Source organism: Diabrotica undecimpunctata, chromosome 9 (assembly GCF_040954645.1).
Source record: "Diabrotica undecimpunctata isolate CICGRU chromosome 9, icDiaUnde3, whole genome shotgun sequence".
Classification (NCBI taxonomy): domain Eukaryota; kingdom Metazoa; phylum Arthropoda; class Insecta; order Coleoptera; family Chrysomelidae; genus Diabrotica; species Diabrotica undecimpunctata.
The window spans coordinates 90640823-90659416 of NC_092811.1; the positions used below are offsets into that span (position 1 = coordinate 90640823).

Sequence of the window (18594 nt, forward strand, 5' to 3'; positions counted from 1 at the left end):
CACAGTATTTTCAATTGGCTTCTTTGAATTATGGTTGTATTTGACTTGCTTGCACATCCCAAGAATTGGATTCAATATCCCCAGATAGGTTTTATGATAGCTTTATAGATAAGAACTTTATTTACTAGGGTCAGTTTCGATTTCCTACTGACTAGCTAGTTTAAATCTTGCATTCTTAGGTCAATTCTTTCCAATTGAGTTTTGAGTCAAGATGTATTCCTAGTTATTTGGTTCTAGAGGATTGAGGTATTTATATATTGTTAAGTGAAACTGGGAGACACTGGTCTCTACTCAAGGTAAAAGTCACTTGGACTGATTTTGTTTCATTCATTTGAATTCTCTACTTGTTTAACCATGTCTTGATTTCATTCAGTTGTGCCTGTAGAATGTTAAATGCTATAGTTGGATTTTTGTTGACTCCAAGGATGACAGCATCATCTCCAAACTTACCAGGGATGGTTTCATTATTGGTAGATCTGCTGTTTATAGAACATATAATATTGGCCCAAGAACACTGCCCTATGGGACACCAGATTTTATAGGAAAATTATTGGAATTACTTTCATTCACTCTTGTTTGGAATTCTCTTCCACTTAGATAGGATTTTCACAGTTTGCAGAATTTATGGAGTGTACTATTCTGTGAACTTGCTGTATCATTGAGTGTTCTTTTCGAAAGCTAAATTGGTGAATGGATATCCATTCCTCCTTATTGGAGTCTGAGTTAATTTTTGTAACTGTAACCTTTCAATTTTGGATATGATTTCTTGCTTTTGGAATTAGTATTATTTCAGCGGTTTTAAAGAGCTTGGGCCAGTAATTTGACCATAGAATAGCATTGAAGATGAGAGCAAACAGTATGATTCCTTTATCTGGTAGTTCCTTTATAATCTTGGGTGTTTTTTTGTCCAGTCCAGGAGATTTTCTAGTGTTTAACTATTGAATTTATTGTTGAACTTTGTTTTTGGTTAGTGGTCTGATTACTGGAATGTTATTTATATCTCTTTCAATTTCAATGTCTGGAGCTTCATTGTTAGGAGTAAATATTTGAGCTAGGCAAATAGCATTGTTTTTTCCTCATCACTTCTGGTCCACTATAGTATTGGTTCCTGTTGGTTTCTAATTGAAGGTACAGGACTTTTAGGTTTTTTGGAGTTGTTTATTGGTTTCCATATGGAGTTGTTGTGCTGGTTCTTCTTCTTCTTCAGATGCAAATCCACTAATGGATGTTAGCGATCACATTTTCCATTAGTTCTCTATTTCTTGCAATATGTATCACAGATTGTATGTCGTTAATCCCTGTCCATTGCCTTATGTTTCGGAGCCAGGACATTTTCTTGCATCCCATTCCTCTCTTGCCTTCAATTTACCCTCAATTATAAGTTGGAGGAACTGGTATTTTTCATTTCGCATTATGTGACCTAGATACGCCGTTTTCCTTTTCTTGATGGTTTCGAAAAGTTGGCGTTCTTGGTTTATTCTTTTAAGAACATCTATATTTGTGATTTTCGCTGTCCATGGTATTTTTAGGATACGGCGATAGAGCCACATTTCGAAAGCTTCTAATCTGTTTATATCCCTCGTTTTGAGTGTCCAGCCCTCTACGCCATATAGCAGCACTGACCACACGTAGCACTTAGTAAACCTTAGTCTCAGTTGAAGATCGAACTCTGAACAAGTCAGTACCTTCTTGAATTTTACGAAAGCTTGTCGAGCTTGCTCAATGCGACATTTTACTTCCCTGTCCGATGCCCAGTCTTCAAAAAGCCACGATCCCAGGTATTTAAATTTACTCACTCTTTCAATGGACTTAGTATTCAGTGTTATGGTGGAGTTTTCAAGTGCATCCAAGTTTCTGGAGATGATCATAAATTTGGTTTTTTTGGTATTAATCTCTAATCCCATTCGCTTACTGTATTCTCCGATTATAGTGACAAGTTGTTGAAGATCGACTATGTTGTCACAAATTAAGACAATTCTCATCTTTGCATCCTCCAAAGGCTCTTGAAATATGGCTTCCGAATAAATGTTAAATAAAAGAGGGGAAAGCACACATCCCTGTCGAACGCCCCTTCTTATATGTATGGGTTTGGATATAGAATTGTCTATTTTTAACTGTGCCGTTTGATGCCAGTACAAGTTTTCAATGCATCTTATGTCTTTTTGGTCTATATCAACTTTCTTGAGGATCTGCATTAACTTGTGGTGTTGGACACGATCAAACGCTTTTTGGTAATCTAAAAAGCATAGGAACACATCCTTCTGATTGTAACAATTTTGGACCAGCACCTGTATTGCTACTATTGCTTCTCGTGTTCCTAAACCTTGCCTAAACCCGAACTGGGAGTCACTGATGTCCCATTCACATTTTTTGTATAATCTTTGATGTAGTATTTTTTAAGAATATCTTTAAAGTGTGACTCATCAGGCTAATGAGTCTGTGATCCTCACATCTTTTTGCATTGACTTTCTTGGGCAGGGGAATAAAGGTAGAGCGTAACCACTGTTGAGGATAGCAGCCAGTTTCATAAATTAAGTTAAATATTTTGTCTAGTGCTGAAATTCCCCTTTAATCCAGTTGAGTATTTCTGACGGGATTTCATCTGGTCCAGGTGCCTTATTGTTTTTTGAATTTAATATTGCCTTTTCTATCTCCTCTTTGGTGATTGAAGGGCCAGTCAGCTGGTCGTCTGTATAAACTTCACTCATGGGTCTTTCGTCATGGAAGAGCTCCTGGATATAATTTTCCCATATATCAATTTTCTCCTTTTCACCTAGCACTATCTGGTTATCCTGATTAACTATGGTAGTTGGTCTTCGTTTTCTGTATATTCCAGCAGTCTCCTTAACCTTTTTATGTAAATTACGGTCGTCGTGCTGTCGTTGTAAATGTTCTAGATCGATACATTGTTGCTTAAGCCATTAATTTTTTGCTATTCTTATTTTTGCTTTTATTTGCCTGTTAATGTTTTCATACATATTGCTGCTATCTTGGTTATTCTTGTGTCTTCGTCGTTCTTCCATTAGTAATAGTATTTCTTCTGTCATCCATTTTTGCCTCTTGTTATTTCGTTTGTACCCTAAGTTGTTTTTCATGATGTCTGTTACAGCACTTGTAATCTTATTCCATGTTGGTGTTAGATCTTCGGCAATGTTTGTCGTCAATATTTGAATTTGTGCGTTTATTTCATTGCTTATTTCTGCTTGTATCATTGGGTCTTTCAGTTTGTCCAGTGCTATCTGGTGTTGAGTTTCAGGCTTGTTCTTGCATGAAAGAGCGATCTTTATGACGGCCACTAATAGTACGTGGTCAGAAGGGACATCTGCTCCAGGGTATGTGCAAGCTCTTTTGACAGTTGTGTTGAATCTACCGTTGATAAGAATGAAGTCTATTTGATTTCTTATTATGTTCTGAGCTCTATCGGCTGGAGATTTCCAAGTATAAAGGCGATGGGGGTGGAGTTGGAACCATGTGTTGGTAACTCTCATGTTTTCTTCTTGACAAAATTAAGTCGGTCGCCCCTTTCATTCCTCGTTCCAAGACCATTGTGCTGGTTAAGATTTGTTATGTAGTTTGCAAATGACAGTTATTGTGCCTCTAAGTTTCTATTCTAGTTGATTGCTTAGCCTGTTTAATGTAGTCTTGTCTGCTGGAGCATGGGTTCGGTACCATTTGGTCCTAGCTTTCCTTTTTTGGGCTACCAACTTTATTATTTTGGCTGGGATGTATTGGGCTTTGTGTAATGTTTGCAGGTGTGGCATTTTGTACAGCTTCTATCAAAATATTGTTCGAGGATGTTAGTGTTTCATCTATATTCCTTGTTGTTTTGAGGCTTATTTATAGACTGATTTTTTTTCTAATTTGCTACGGTATTTGTGCCATTTAGTTCTTCTAGTGCCAAGCCTTGGTGTGGCCATTTTGTAGACTATGAAGCTGCTAATGGTTGCTGTAATTGGGGAGTGGTTGGATGAAAAGTCATAGCTTGGCATGACTTCCATGTAAGCAGAAGAAATGCCCTGAGTGATAAATAGATCTAGCAGATCAGGTGTTTTGTTTGGATCCATTGGCCAGTATGTAGGAGAGCCTGTTGACAAAGAGTGGTAGTTATTTTCATGTATTAAGCTTACTAGTTCCCTGCCTTTAGTTGTTAGACAAGATCCAAATAATACATGTTTGCTGTTGAAGTCTTCCTCTACAAATAATTTATGTGTTGGACTTTCAAAAAAGTTTTTGAAATCTTTTTTCTTGAAGTTGTATTGGGGTGGACAGTAGACTGCTGCAGCAGTAAGACCTCAAGCTGACTTTGATAACTGTAACCTTGCAAACAATTTTGATTGTTTTGCATGTTTAATGGTATTTTTATCAGAACATCCAATCCAATTTTGGCTGTATTCTCTGGGTGGTTTGAGGAATAGGTTGTGTAGTGAGATATCTTGAAGTAAGTTTGTAAAATGGCTTTCACTTATTAATATAATGTCAATTTCGTTGTGTAGCAGAAACAACTTGACCTCATTTTTGTGCTGTGGAAGTCCATTGACAGTCCACTCTGCTATTTTAGGACTGTGGTGCTTTGTTGTACTATTTATTGGAACATATTTGTGAATTCCTCTAGGAGTTTGTTCATTATGTCATATTTACAGGTTGTTTCGACATTCTACCTATTAAATTCATTGCATTTCTGACTTTATTTCCATTTTTGGCCAATTCAGTTTTTATTTCACTGATGTCTGTCATATGATATAGATGTTTGATGACTATTCTGTAGGCACACTTTTCTTTAGGTTGTTAGGTGTTGTGTACATTTTGTCCCTCATGTATTTAATTATTTTCCTATATGAGTCTGGTATATCACAATTTATCAGTACTGTATTGTCTGCTAAGGATTTTGTGATGTATTGTGTGTTTTTTGCTATTAAATCCATTTGTTTTATCATTTCATTGTATTTAATTACTCCCTAGACATATATTGGAGGTGGTTTTGATGTTTTATTTATGTTTTCGTTAGTTTTGAGGGCTTCTTCTTCCACTTGGTCTAGGGGTGTTAGAGAACTAAATTTGTTATTTGTTACTGTCTCTGATGGTCCATTGGTTACATTCACTTTTCTTCCTTTTAAGGTTTTTTTGACTTCTTGCCAAGGATTTTGCTCTTTTATTTTGCTCGCTGTCATTACATCCTGTGAATTCTTCATCGCTAGTTGATGCTGCATACTGTGCGGAATTGGTTGAGTTGCAATACACTGAGGTATTGTCTGCTGCCTGTTTTCATATAATACTTGTTGGGTGTTGCAAGGTGGGACAGCATGTATAGTAAGTCCATTGTTTGTTAACATTGGTTGGTTATAATTAGTTCTTGGGCCACTAAAATCAGGTAATAAATTTATTTTTATCTTTTAGTCAATTAGTTGACCACTTTTTATCATTGCACTGATAAGCTAATTTGTTTTGTTTTTGTGATTCACACTTTCTGTAGTACTATTGATAACAGAGTAATAGACATCTGTAAAATTCATAACAATATAATTTTCTGACGAAATCAATTCTCATTGGTAAAAAACACTGTCTTTTCGAATGCTTGCACAATTTTAAATTTTTTTGACTATTTTCTATACTAGAGTTATATTGAATTGCTTTCTGTTTTATTTAAAGTCGATAATTTGCAACCATATAAAATAACTGAAATAAATATTATACTATACATTTTACTTATGGGATCATTTACTCTTTTATTGAATTTTTAGGAAGCTCATGTCATCAACCCCTTTAAGAAAGTCAATGTGGTTAAGCGTAAAATTACAAAAAATAATCATGGTTCAGAAGAATGTGATATATGTTGTATGTTTTTCTCACCTGGCCAGATGACTGGTTTAGAGTGTGGACATAGATTTTGTTATGAGTGCTGGAATGAATATTTAACTACGAAGATTATGGGAGAAGGTAAGATTAGAAAAGTAATAACATTTATATATTAAAATTATTTAGTTATTAATAACATTGTCAGATGATTCTTCGATAAAATGAATAAAAACCGTTAAGATGTCTGTTTTTAGTGTATTTTCTGGTCTGTCATTTTTCTGTAGTAGTGACCAAAGACATTGTTTTCTTTTTCTGAAAAAAGAAATAGCTTTGATTTTCCAGTTCATTGCCTAATAGCTTCTAAAGCTATAATTAAGTAATTTAATTTATTTAATATAGGAGACAACCTCATTACTTAAATGCTACAATTTACAATATACAAAATAGTGGTTAAGTATACAGTATTTTAAGCAAAAAAACAAAGTTACAGTGAATGTTGGGTAAGACTAGCAGGGGTCATAAATGACTTGATTAGGAAAAGAGCCGGGGTGACTACATTCTCAAAAAATGGTTATGTCAGACGTAGAGATAAAAGCTATGTGGGACTAAGGATAGAGCTGTTAAAAGTTTATGACAGGAGAGGTAAAGGAAAACCACATCCACCAGTGTCACTTGTCACCCAGTAAAGAGCACAGAGTAGGGATGAGAACAAAGTCAGTCTCCTGTTTCTCTTACACAATAAGCCTTCTCTCTCTCCGAAAACTCTACACAGTTTTCAATCATTATTATTGTTTATGCATCGAGTGTGGTAGTGACGTTTACAATTATTATTTTACTTTCTCAGTGTAATTCTCAAGTAAATTTATTATTAATTTGCTGGGCCGATCTTTCTCAGCGTGTTTTTCCAGACATAGCTCACCAGTTCAAAAACCATAATTGGACGAGAAATATTGGCGGCAAAAAATACAAATGTCTATGATCTGAATGCAACCATTCTGAATTTTCTTCCAGGAAAGTTGTTTTCATTCAAATCAGTTGACACAGCTATAAATCAGGATTATGTAGTCAACCATTCTACGGAGTTTTTGAATTCATTGGAATTACGTGGACTCCCGCCTAACAATTTACAATTAAAAGTAGGATCAGTTGTCATTATGCTACGTAACATTAATCAACCTCGACTGTGCAATGGAACGAAACTGACTGTGAAAAGACTAATGAATAATGTCATTCAGGAAACAATCATCAAGGAAAAATACAAAGGAGAGGTCCCACCTATTTAATTTATTTAATTATTTAATTTATTTAAATTATTTAATTTATATAATTTATTTAATTTATGTGATTTATTTATTTAATTTTACTTTACTTTATTTTTTTTATTTTATTTTATTTTGTTTTATTTTATTGTATTCTGTATTTTATTATTGTTTCTCTGGTATTTAATTTAAATACAGGCGGCGTTTATTTTATTACAGCACAGTAATAAAGGACATACAATTGCGCATGCGTATATGTCAAAATAAATGTGCTTTTATTAAAGGACAACATAAAATACGTCTTCAATAACTCTCTATTTATTTTGTTAATCATAGCTTCCTTTGTTAGTCATAGTATTACACCTTCTATTAGTTATATTGTGATTTAAACTGGGAGAAAAACTGTTTTTAACCTCCTCAGGCCCAAACATGAATTGCAGTGATTTTTTTGTTGCCAATCAAAAGAATGTTACAATTTGGGATTACTAAGTATAAAAAACAGAAAATAAAAAAAAACCCTTTTGGTTTTTTCAAAAATTGTAGTATCACTAGAGATACTTTAGGTCTGGAGTGACAATAAAAAAATTAATATTCACTTATCATTTTTATTCATGAAATTTAGTAAAATAATTTCTATTGACACTACAACATAAACAAACCTTGCACCGGGCACATTTGACAAACGTCAGGTTGTGGCATCCAGGATACCTGCATTTTGATCTTGATTTTTGGCTTTCATTCTGGGAGGTGTTTACCTTCCTTTGACTGTAAGCGTTTATCAGGGATTAATGCAGTCTTTCTTCTTTTTCTGGTTACATTTTCATTTTCTTCATCACTTTCGTCGGATGTGGGTTCACTTCTGTTCTTGGAGTACAAGAGCGACCTAGCAAGCGAAAACTTAAATGACAGATAATCTTGAATATGTTTTTTGGGAGTTTCTGCAGCTAAACAATCTTTCTTGTATTGTAGCCAACTAGCTGCAGCACAAAAATCAATAAAGGCGTAAATACATTGTATTGTCCATTTTTATTTGTTCTACTGCTCATAGGGTACTTTGACATAATCCTATCCAGCAAATATACTCCACCCATGTTTTCATTGTAGTGCTTAATCACTGCTGGACGATTTATTAATATGTATTTTTTATCTTTTACTGACCAGCGCCTACACAATCCCAAAGGTTTAGCTTCAAATCCTGATGAAGCCATATATATTGGTGTGGAATCAAACCATTTTATAACAACTATTTTGTTGTCTTTGTTAACTAGCATATCGTGGGAGCCTCTTCCTGATTTTCTTAGTTTATCTGTCTTAAATGTCACATCAGTTTTTGGTATTCTATTTTTCATTAGTGTTCCTGTTACATAAAGCTTCCGTGAATGTAATGCATCAATCAATATTTTTGACGTAAAATATTTGTCAACAAACATAGATACTTCTACTGGCAGAGTATCTGTAAGTTTTAAAACAACCCTTCCCCCGATATCCAGCCGTTCTGGTGTAAGTACCAAGATGGATTCAATAAATCTGCCTTTACCTTCATGCATGTGAAAATCAAGTGGAGTCCCCCCCGTAGTCGTCAGGACAAAATTATTCAATCATACAGGGTTAGGTTTTCCTCGTACAGACTGTCTCATTAATACTTTTCCATGAAAGGGAATCATTTGCTCATACATTGACACTTTTTTAGTTCTTTCATTATTCAGACAAGCCCTTTGAATTTGATCCAACAATGGTCTTACTTTCCAGAATCTATCATTTTCTTTAGTCTCCTTGGTTACAGAATCATTGTCAACAATTTTGAGTCATGTTCGAATGGCAAAAAAACGATTTTTTAACATGTTGTCTGAAACTATTGGTACCCTGGTATCCATTTGCCAAAACATTCGGATTCGTGGTAAATTATAAATACCAATATGCAAGCAGCATGCAATAAACGTTTCTAATTCTTCTGCAGAAGTCTCCAAAGATTTTCCAGTTTTTTTTACTTCCTTCATATTTGTATACAACGCCATGGATTCAAAAAAATTGTTGTCGATGTATTTATTGAAGTAGTCAGTAGGTCTTGGAATATTTTCGGAATTCAAGAGATCTTGCACAGGGGGTTGATATTGGGCAAATTGTGGTGTAAAATGTGTTTTCTTCCATTCTTTCCTGTCTTTTTTAGGAATAGAATTTGCCGTGTTACTCTCCTTTAAAAGCCGGGTTGCCAAGAGCATGTCATCATCCGAATCGTCGTCTAATATGTCACTGATTTCAGCGTGATCGTCACTCCTTTCATCCTCACTTTCAATAATTATTTCATTCTCATCCAGATTTCTAGGTTCATCCCATTCATCCCCATTATCATCACTGTAAGGAAAAAGAGAAAGATCCAAATCAGAGTCATCTAAATTCACATTATCTACGATTTCCTGAAGTCCAGTCGCATTCAGCGGCCCTAAAAATAAAAAAAATATTTTAAAATACACTACCGTTTAGGACCCAAGATATCATCAATGATACCTTGTGTTTAGGGCCAAAGAACTATTGTACCTATCATCAATTTATCACAATTTCAATTTAGTACCTTTTTTAACACTAAAATGCACTGATCATACACAGAAACATGCTAAAATTATGTACTTACTTTTATTATTGATGATTTTTTTAGCGTCTGCCATGACCTATTTACTTACTCACAACAAAAGTCTGACTAACTCATTTCAATCGAGAAGTATGCCACGGCGCAATTTTCTACGCATAGTAGATGCTTAACACGGGCGATACTTACGGGCAGAATAACTGCGTTTGCCATCGAATGCGAAAAATGATTTGTTGAACCATAGTATCATATATGATACCTGGGGTCCGAGGAGGTTAAGGTCTTTCCATACAAGTTTTTGAAAATTATTTTTCAAACCTTCTCCCGATAATAGCAAATACAACAAAAAAAGAATTATCTAATTTGATGTAGTCGTTCTGAAGTGATGCTCGTACAAACATTTCGGCGATTCATTTTTATTAGTATATACCGATATGGCAAGTTTTCAACTACCGTATACGTTATTCAGTATGTGGAACAAAGATAACACTTAATTGTTAGAATACGAGTGAGACACAACCCACGCCCCTCTACGAGTGCATGATTTTTCCTCAAAAGAATAGGCGGTGCTTAGCTGTACAGCAGGTTTATGGTCTATCTATTTGATTTTTAGCTGAGGTGGTAAAAGGTTGAAAACAAATCATTAACATGCCAAGCGTATATTTTCGAGAAGAAAAGATTCAAATGGTATTATGGGAACCATTCTATTATAGAAATAATACAGTTATTTATTGCTGCTTTTGAAAATCGCCCAATTCCGACAGAGAAAACAGTACAATCAATTATTAAAAACTTTGAAAATTTCGGTTTTATAAATACTTGTACGAAATGTCGTTTAACAGATCAACCACGATCGAAACAAAACTCTGTTGAATACAAGTTTCTTTAACTGCTGAAGAAACGCTTTGTTCGAGTAGACCAATTCCGGACGAAGTTGACCTAAAGAAGAGAACTGTAAGGAATATTTTAAAACGAAATGGATACAATTGCTATAAAGTGCAAACCACCCAAGAACTTTTTACAGACGATCATTTTAAATGTATGGAATTTTGTGAAACTATGATGGAGAAATCGAATGAGAACAATAACTTTTTAAAAAATGTTTTATTTTCTGATGAATCTTCATTCATAATCCATCTGTCGTCCGCTATTGGTCTAGTGAAAATAAACATTTGAGTATTGATGTGAAAACACAATACCAAGTGTGGACTGGACTTTATAACGATAATATAATTGGTCTATTTTTTATTACGGGAAATCTGAATGGACGTAAGTATCTAGATTTATTACGCAATCAGATTATTCCAGCAGTTCGAAACCTTGCGGTCAACTTCGATGACGTATGTTTCAACAGGATGGTTGCCCAGCACATAATGCAATCGAAGTTACAAATTATTTGGAACAAACATTCCCTGGACGATTAATTTCTACACGAGGAACATTAAATAGGCCCCCTATTTCAACAGATTTAGCACCTTTGGATTTTTATTTCTGGGGAATGCTAAAATTAAAATTATATCGGCATGAATTCGAACGAGCCACCAATTTATCAGAATTGCAAGAAAAAAATATTCAACTCTGTAGTCGGGTATAGCGAAATCAGCTGAATGCAATGAGATTTGCTTTAGTTGATAGATTCGGATTTTGTTTAGCGCAAAATGGTAGTTTGTTCGAACATTTAATTGGTTAGAGATTTTTTTAAAAAGCCTTTAATTTTAATTTAATTATTTAGAATAATTTTTTTTAGTTGGTTTTCTTATAAAAATAATATTTATGTTTTGTTAATGTTAAGTTAATTATTGTTTTATTTCCAAGCTACCACCGCTAAAAATCAACAAGAATTGCATTTAAAACTCGAATATAAGGCCGGTATTAGACTAGGCAACTGGTGGCGCAACTAATGGCGCCACCAAAATAACGTACAAAAAATTATGGACAACTGGTGGCCGATAATTACCACCAGCAAAAATTAATACGAGTGAAAAGTTAATATTGTTTAGTTAAGAATATGATATCAAAGGAGTCGTTGTTTCTTCTTGCCGTTTTATTAAAAAAGAAAGGGAGAGTGAGGAGTCGGAAAATTCATATACATATAATTATGTTATACTGTATCCAGAAATTTAGTGTCTCATTATAAAAGTTATTTTAATAACAGCTGTAAAACTGAATAATCCCTTGTAAATACTCTATTGTTGTATAATTATCACAGCTACCAAAGCTGCCAGGACCGGCATAATAGCCAAGCATAGCACAACTGTATATAGGTATATATAATCAGATCAAATATTATCATTAAAGCATAATGTCAAAAAACTCTTTTTATAAACATACAAATTTCCCATAATTATTGTTATTAATCATTATTCTCAACGAATAAAATGTTTTGTGTGTGTTTTGTGTTTTATTGGCACTAGTTTTCACACTGGCCAGTCAATTTCATAATGATTTTTTTAGACTATAACTTATCACCAACTCAGGGGAGTACTGTGTAGTGTCTGTGTTAAGTAAATGTCTTGTTACTTTAGTAAAGTCGACTTCATTGTCTTTACAAAGAGATGCATAATTGTATCTTAACGTCTGAGGTCCCTTCGGTGAGTACCGATTTACTCGTTTTAAAAGGTTCATATTTATTCATGTTGACTTGTTATGTTTAAGTTTTCCGTTTCATGTCTGAAAAAGTTGGCAAAAATGGGAAATATTCTTTATTAATAATTTTATGAAAAAAAATTATTCTTCATTAAAGGTTATGCATCACATAGAAATCATTAACAGATAATCTTATAAAATATTAAGTGGTAGATAGGAAAAATCAAAATTATTAATTAATACTGAAGAGGAAATTGATTTTAAATTTAGATATGCAAGAAAATGTAATTTTAAAATGTTTATAGCTATTAAAAATTATGTCCAAGTTTAGATTCATGGCCTTCTAATAATTAAATAATACATTTAAAGTAAAAAGTAAATAAAAAATTACTTTTGCATTTGTTGATTTTGTATATTGAATAAGGTAAATTAGAAATAAAATTAAAAATTAATGCACCTACTGATACATCATTAAAAGGCCATGAATCTAAATTTAAAAATAATTTTTAAATCCTACAACCAAATTAAAATAACAGTTTATGCTGCACCTAAATTTAAAAGCACTTCACTTTTAAGCATAAATAAATATTTTTGATTTTCGGTGTATACCACTCAAACTTTTATAAATTTGATTATTGATTATTGATTTCTATGAAATGCAGAAATGTTTATGAAGAATAGTTTTTTTCATGAAATTAATAATAAAGAAATTTCCCATTTGTTGCCAACGTTTTCAGACATACTTTATACCTTACTAACAATTAAAACACTTCTTTCCTTACATGAAGTATAAAATATAATCATATTTAGCTATATGTATATATCTACATTAATTCATTTTAATTTTCACTTCACCATTCTATTATTTCACTTGCAATTTTTTTAACAAAACAAAAATTGTTTATGACTTTCAAAATTTGGATATATTTTAATAAAGAATCGAGACGGAAAATATAATAATTAATTAATTCAAATACTCCATCAGTTTATGTATTTTTTCCCCTAATTATCTAGATATTTATTTAAATTAAATATGTAATGTAAATGACAAATAAAATATAAAATTCGTTAAGCCGGCCCTTTTTACTATTTACCTGAAGAGGCAAATCCCTTTATGGCTTCGACTTTATCAGCGGGATACTTTTAAATTCTGCATAAGTCAGTTCTTATAATTGTGGATGAAGTATACTATAATACGTTATATACATTACATTACATTATTATAGTTATTATACTACAAGTTTTCCTGAACTTTGTGTTGACGAAGTAAAATTTTTTTCATATTTTTGCATGTTAGAACCGTCATTTTTTAAGTTCTTGGAGTATATTAAAGATGACATACGTGATATTGATAAAAAAATGAGGAAATGTATTCCAACTGACGAAAAAATGGTTGTGGCTTACAATGCTTTTAAATTTAACATGCTAGGGTTCCTCAGCTTTCTTTAATTCGAAATAAAAACTATGTTTATATTTTAATGTAAAAAATGTAGTTTACTAACAAATAACTGAAACATGGGTCAACAATATAACTATAGGCATTCTGCTAAAGGGAAAATCTGAGGTGACCTAAAAGAGGCATCGCTAGTACCAAAAATTCAAAAAACGAAACTAAACCGATATGGATCAATAGAATTGACCAAAGAAAAATAACAAAGTAGGTAATGTAGGTAATACTAATAGTATTTGTACAGAACACGATACTGGTACGTTACGAGTGTGGGGAGTAGGCAGATTGAGATCCCGAACTCGTACGGAACCGTATCATTCTTGAAAATGGCTCAAAATGGGTGCCGAAACGTCGAGCATTAAATTCTCAACGCGGTTCTTCCCGAGAATTTAGTGATTTTCATTTATCTGACCGCGGAAATCTATGTGAACGTAAATTTAAAAATTATTCCTAATATTATATACATATTCTTCTTCAAGTGCCATCTCCGCGGCGGAGGTCGGCAATCATCATAGTTATTCGGACTTTTGAGACGGCTGCTCTAAAAAGTTCATTTGATGTACATCCGTACCACTCTCTCAGGTTGCGCAGCCATGACATTCTACGCCTCCCTATGCTTCTCTTTCCTTGGATCTTTCCCTACATAATCAGTTGGAGGAAGGTGTATTTCTCTCCACGTGTAATATGTCCGAGATATTCTAATTTTCTTGTTTTTATTGTATTTAAAATTTCCATTTCTTTGTTCATCCTTCCCAGAACCTCTTTGTTTGTGACGTGTTCTGTCCATGATATTTTCAGAATTCTTCAGTACACCCACAGCTCGAATGATTCCAGTTTTGTATGTATATACATACATACATACACAAATATTACTTATATTACTATTAACTATATTCCAACATAACTATATTACTTATATTATTACATTAAATACTATATTAAATGGCAATAAACAATAATTTCAGTTAAAAATAACATATTATTTAGATTTCTAGTAACTAACTAGTTATCAAAACACAAAATAAAATATAATATTTTTGATATCTTGCTTGGATATAGAAAAATATTATTCGATTATATACAAATGAACTATTGGTGACGCAACCAGTTGCCTTATTCTAATAGGGTACATATAACATAATGCCCCAACTCGGTGGCGCCACCAGATCATGTTACCCGTCTGGTAGCCGGGTTCGGTCACCAGAACGACAACAATTTCTGGTGGCGCAACCAGTTGCCGTAATCTAATAGGTCGCATTTACTTAAATGCCCCGTGACGTACTGAGTCACTAGTGGAGCAACTTGGTGGCGCCACCAGTTGCCTAGTCTAATAGCGGCCTAAGTGTTCGAGTTTTTCTTTCGGTTTACCGACGGAAAGTTGGCGACGAAATAATTTTATGCAAATAACTACACACTCCTCGTGAGTGTCTGATAATTACTGAATGCCGGATAGCCGGGTGTATCTTGGCGCTTCCAACTGTGAAGGAAGGCGTTGCTTAAAATTTTACACCTCGTCAGGAGAATAATGCGTTGTTGCCACACATCAATTCCTTAAATCAATGTTCTTTGTTCACTAAATAAGTAATTGATAAAATCGATTAGAAAATAACAATTACGTAGCTACTTTATTTAAGTCTTTTTGGGACAATATTACTTTTCATTCTGCAATGAACTGTAGTGGATTTAAATATTATATTACGCTTATGTATCGGACTAAAATTTTAGAAGGAAATATGCAACAGAAATATAGCAAGACTGTTTAAAAGTTATACCTACTCCTTCGAGATTGTGATGGCCTCTCACCTCTATTCAAACAATTAAGTGTTATATTTGTTCCACATACTGAATAAGGTATACAGCAGTTGAAAACTTGCCTTATCGGTTTATACACTTTGTCTTTCTTTTTTCGTTTGTCTTCCTAGTTCAGTTCTTAGTTTTTCCTCCATAATATCCTTCATCATAGTAGGTATAATATTTAATAAAATATATTTTTTTAGGTATGGGTAAAACAATAGCATGTGCTGCACATAATTGTCCAATTTTAGTTGATGATGAAACAGTTATGAGATTATTAAAAGACGCTAGGGTAAAATTGAAGTACCAGCATCTGATTACTAATAGTTTTGTTGAATGCAATAGACTATTAAGATGGTGTCCCAGTCCTGATTGTAATTATGCTATCAAGGTAAGTGATTTTTTTAGAAACAAACTGCTGTCATGTCTTAATATAGCTAATAAGTAAAACCGTGATTATAAAGTTATTTGGTTTAGTAAACTATCTTGTCGACATTATTGCAAGAAGAAAGGCGGACGTGGTCGAATCATTCAAGGCGCTTGAAGCAGCAACAAAAAGAATGGGACTAAACTCTATCCAACGAGAAGAGATAGTGCGCCAAAACAACAAGGCGTTGCCAAATTTGCCAGGTCCGGATTTAACGTTTGCTAATACATACTTTTTTAAACATATTTTTTTGGTAAATCGGAAATCCAAAATTAATAATATGTTGTAATTATCTGGATTAATCTTGTTGGTTTTATGCAAAAGAAATTTTTCCATTTTAAAAATAAATAGCAATTTGTAACACGGTCCTATTTACAATGAAATAAAACACCGCCACTGTTAACACTGCCATAATCAGTTACTGTTTGATTTTGTTTGAACCAACAAATACTGTCGTCAGCAAATTCTTGCGTGTATAAACTCGCTATAAGTTCAGTTGATAAAATAGCTTTCGTGGTAATAATTGTACATTTCGGCGCGTTTAATCGAACTTAGTGGGTGTTTATTTATGCTTTCTATTGTTTGCTTTTATATTTATTTTTTTACACTGTTTACAGTTTGCTGTCTAATTTTCAGTTTTACAAACAATGTCGAGTTCTACAGATTCTGCCGAGGAATTAACTCCAAAAAGCGTTCAAAATTACGTGCATTTAGTAGTACGGAAAAAAGCGTTATATATATTATTTATAAATCGACAACGGAATCGCGTCCTGAAGCTTTAATATCGGAAATAGTTAAACAAACTGCTTCTACCAGCGGAGTAGGTGAAGCTTCTGTGTACAGAATTATTAGGGAACAGAAAAGTACAGGAGGATTTTCTTCACCGAAAAAGAACAAACCCAGAAAAACCATACTTCACAAAATAGACGATTTTGATAAAACTGCTATTCGTCGAATTGTACATCAATTTTTTTTTCGCAACGAAATACCAACTATAGACAAAGTTCTTGCAGCTGTTAACGACGACGAAAGCTTGCCAAATTTTAAACGCAGTACTTTCCATAAATTTCTAAAATCATTAGATTTTAAATACGTACGTAGGGGTAGAAACAGTGCTTTATTAGAACGAGAAGAGATTATTTTATGAAGGCGAAATTTTTTAAAATCCATTAAAAAATTTCGGGAGGAAAACAGGAAAATTTATTATTTAGATGAAACGTGGGTAAATGCAGGACATACAAAATCTCATGTGTGGGTTGACGAAACGGTGAAATCTTCCAGGCAGGCGTTTTTGTCAGGTCTCTCAGCAGGTCTCAAAAATCCATCTGGCAAAGGAAAAAGACTGATTCTTACACATATTGGGAGTGAAACAGGTTTTGTAGAAGGTGGCCTATGGACGTTTGAATCAAAAAAGAGTGGCGACTATCACGAGGAAATGAACTCAGACGGTTTTGAAAAGTGGTTTGCAAATATTTTGCCCCTTTTAGAAGACAACTGTGTCATAGTTCTCGATAATGCTCCTTACCATTCGCGAAAAAGTGAGAAAGTACCGACTACAGCATGGATAAAGCAAAAAATAAAAGACTGGTTACGATCAAAAACTATCGACTTCGATGAGGACATGCTTAAAGTTGAATTACAATTAGTGGCACCGCGTAAGGCTGAATATAACAAATATGTTGTCGATGACCTCGCAAAAGCTCAAAATAAAACCGTTTTACGTTTGCCACCCTACCATTGTGAGCTCAATCCTATTGAGCTGATTTGGGCTGATGCTAAAAATTTTGTTGCTGTCAACAACAAGACTTTCAAATTTGCAAATGTCAAATCTTTTAAATGATGCCCTTAACAACATTACCCAGGGGAAATGGAAAAACTGTGTGAAGCATGTGCAGAATACAGTAGAAAAAAAGTTCTGGGAACTTGATCATATTATTGAGGTCATGGTTGAACCGTTAATTACAGAAATTGGTAGTAATGGTGATAGTGATAGTTCAAGTTTTTCCTAATTGTTTTTAACGACAACAAGGTAAGCCATCTTAGTAGCCACGTTTTTTTTTCCCAAGTTAGCTATAAAACGGAAGGCGAACGATTTTTTTGGCATGTAAGCCTCGTTTGTTTGTATTTATTTTCATAATTATCCCACTAATCTCAATTATTATTTGTAAATCTTTTTTATAAGAATAATGCATAACATACATTTTCCTCAAGTTTGATTTATTATAATTTTACCAGACTGATTAACAGAAATAGAAATAAGTGCACAAAATATAAAGGGTTTGAAAAAAAAAGTTATTTTAAATGTCATTCCATATGCATTGCAAAATGTATGTGCTCATTTTTCATAATTGTCAACAAATGGATTTAAAATCTATGTAGCACAATAAAATATAACAAATTGGCAACAGCGCAATAACAGAAGTATCGTCTAACTGTGGCTAGGGATTCATCTTTATCGTTCGACTTCTCTTCAAATACTAATTTAATGGAAGTTACAGCAGTACAGCTGTGTACAGTGTTGTCAGTTGATTTAGTATTAGTATTTAATTTAAAAATACAAATAAAAAATTGTATAATGAATATCTATTCCCAAGTTTATGACATATGGGATGAGAAAAACATTTATTGCCGACTTTGTATGTGCATTGAATCAAAAATGTTCTATTATTTAAAAATATATATTCATAAATATCACTTAATT

The 18594-nt window shown here is 33.3% G+C and overlaps 1 protein-coding gene across 2 annotated transcripts in view; it reads left to right on the forward strand.

Annotated features, from left to right (window-relative positions):
- LOC140450281 (E3 ubiquitin-protein ligase ariadne-1-like) overlaps positions 1-18594 on the forward strand; it is a 53523-nt gene that overhangs the window by 1841 nt on the left and 33088 nt on the right. For both annotated transcript variants that reach the window (XM_072543810.1, XM_072543809.1), the window contains exons 2-3: positions 5739-5934; positions 15670-15857. In XM_072543810.1, the coding sequence (XP_072399911.1) occupies positions 5739-5934; positions 15670-15857 (384 nt within the window). The remainder of the gene's footprint in view (positions 1-5738; positions 5935-15669; positions 15858-18594) is intronic.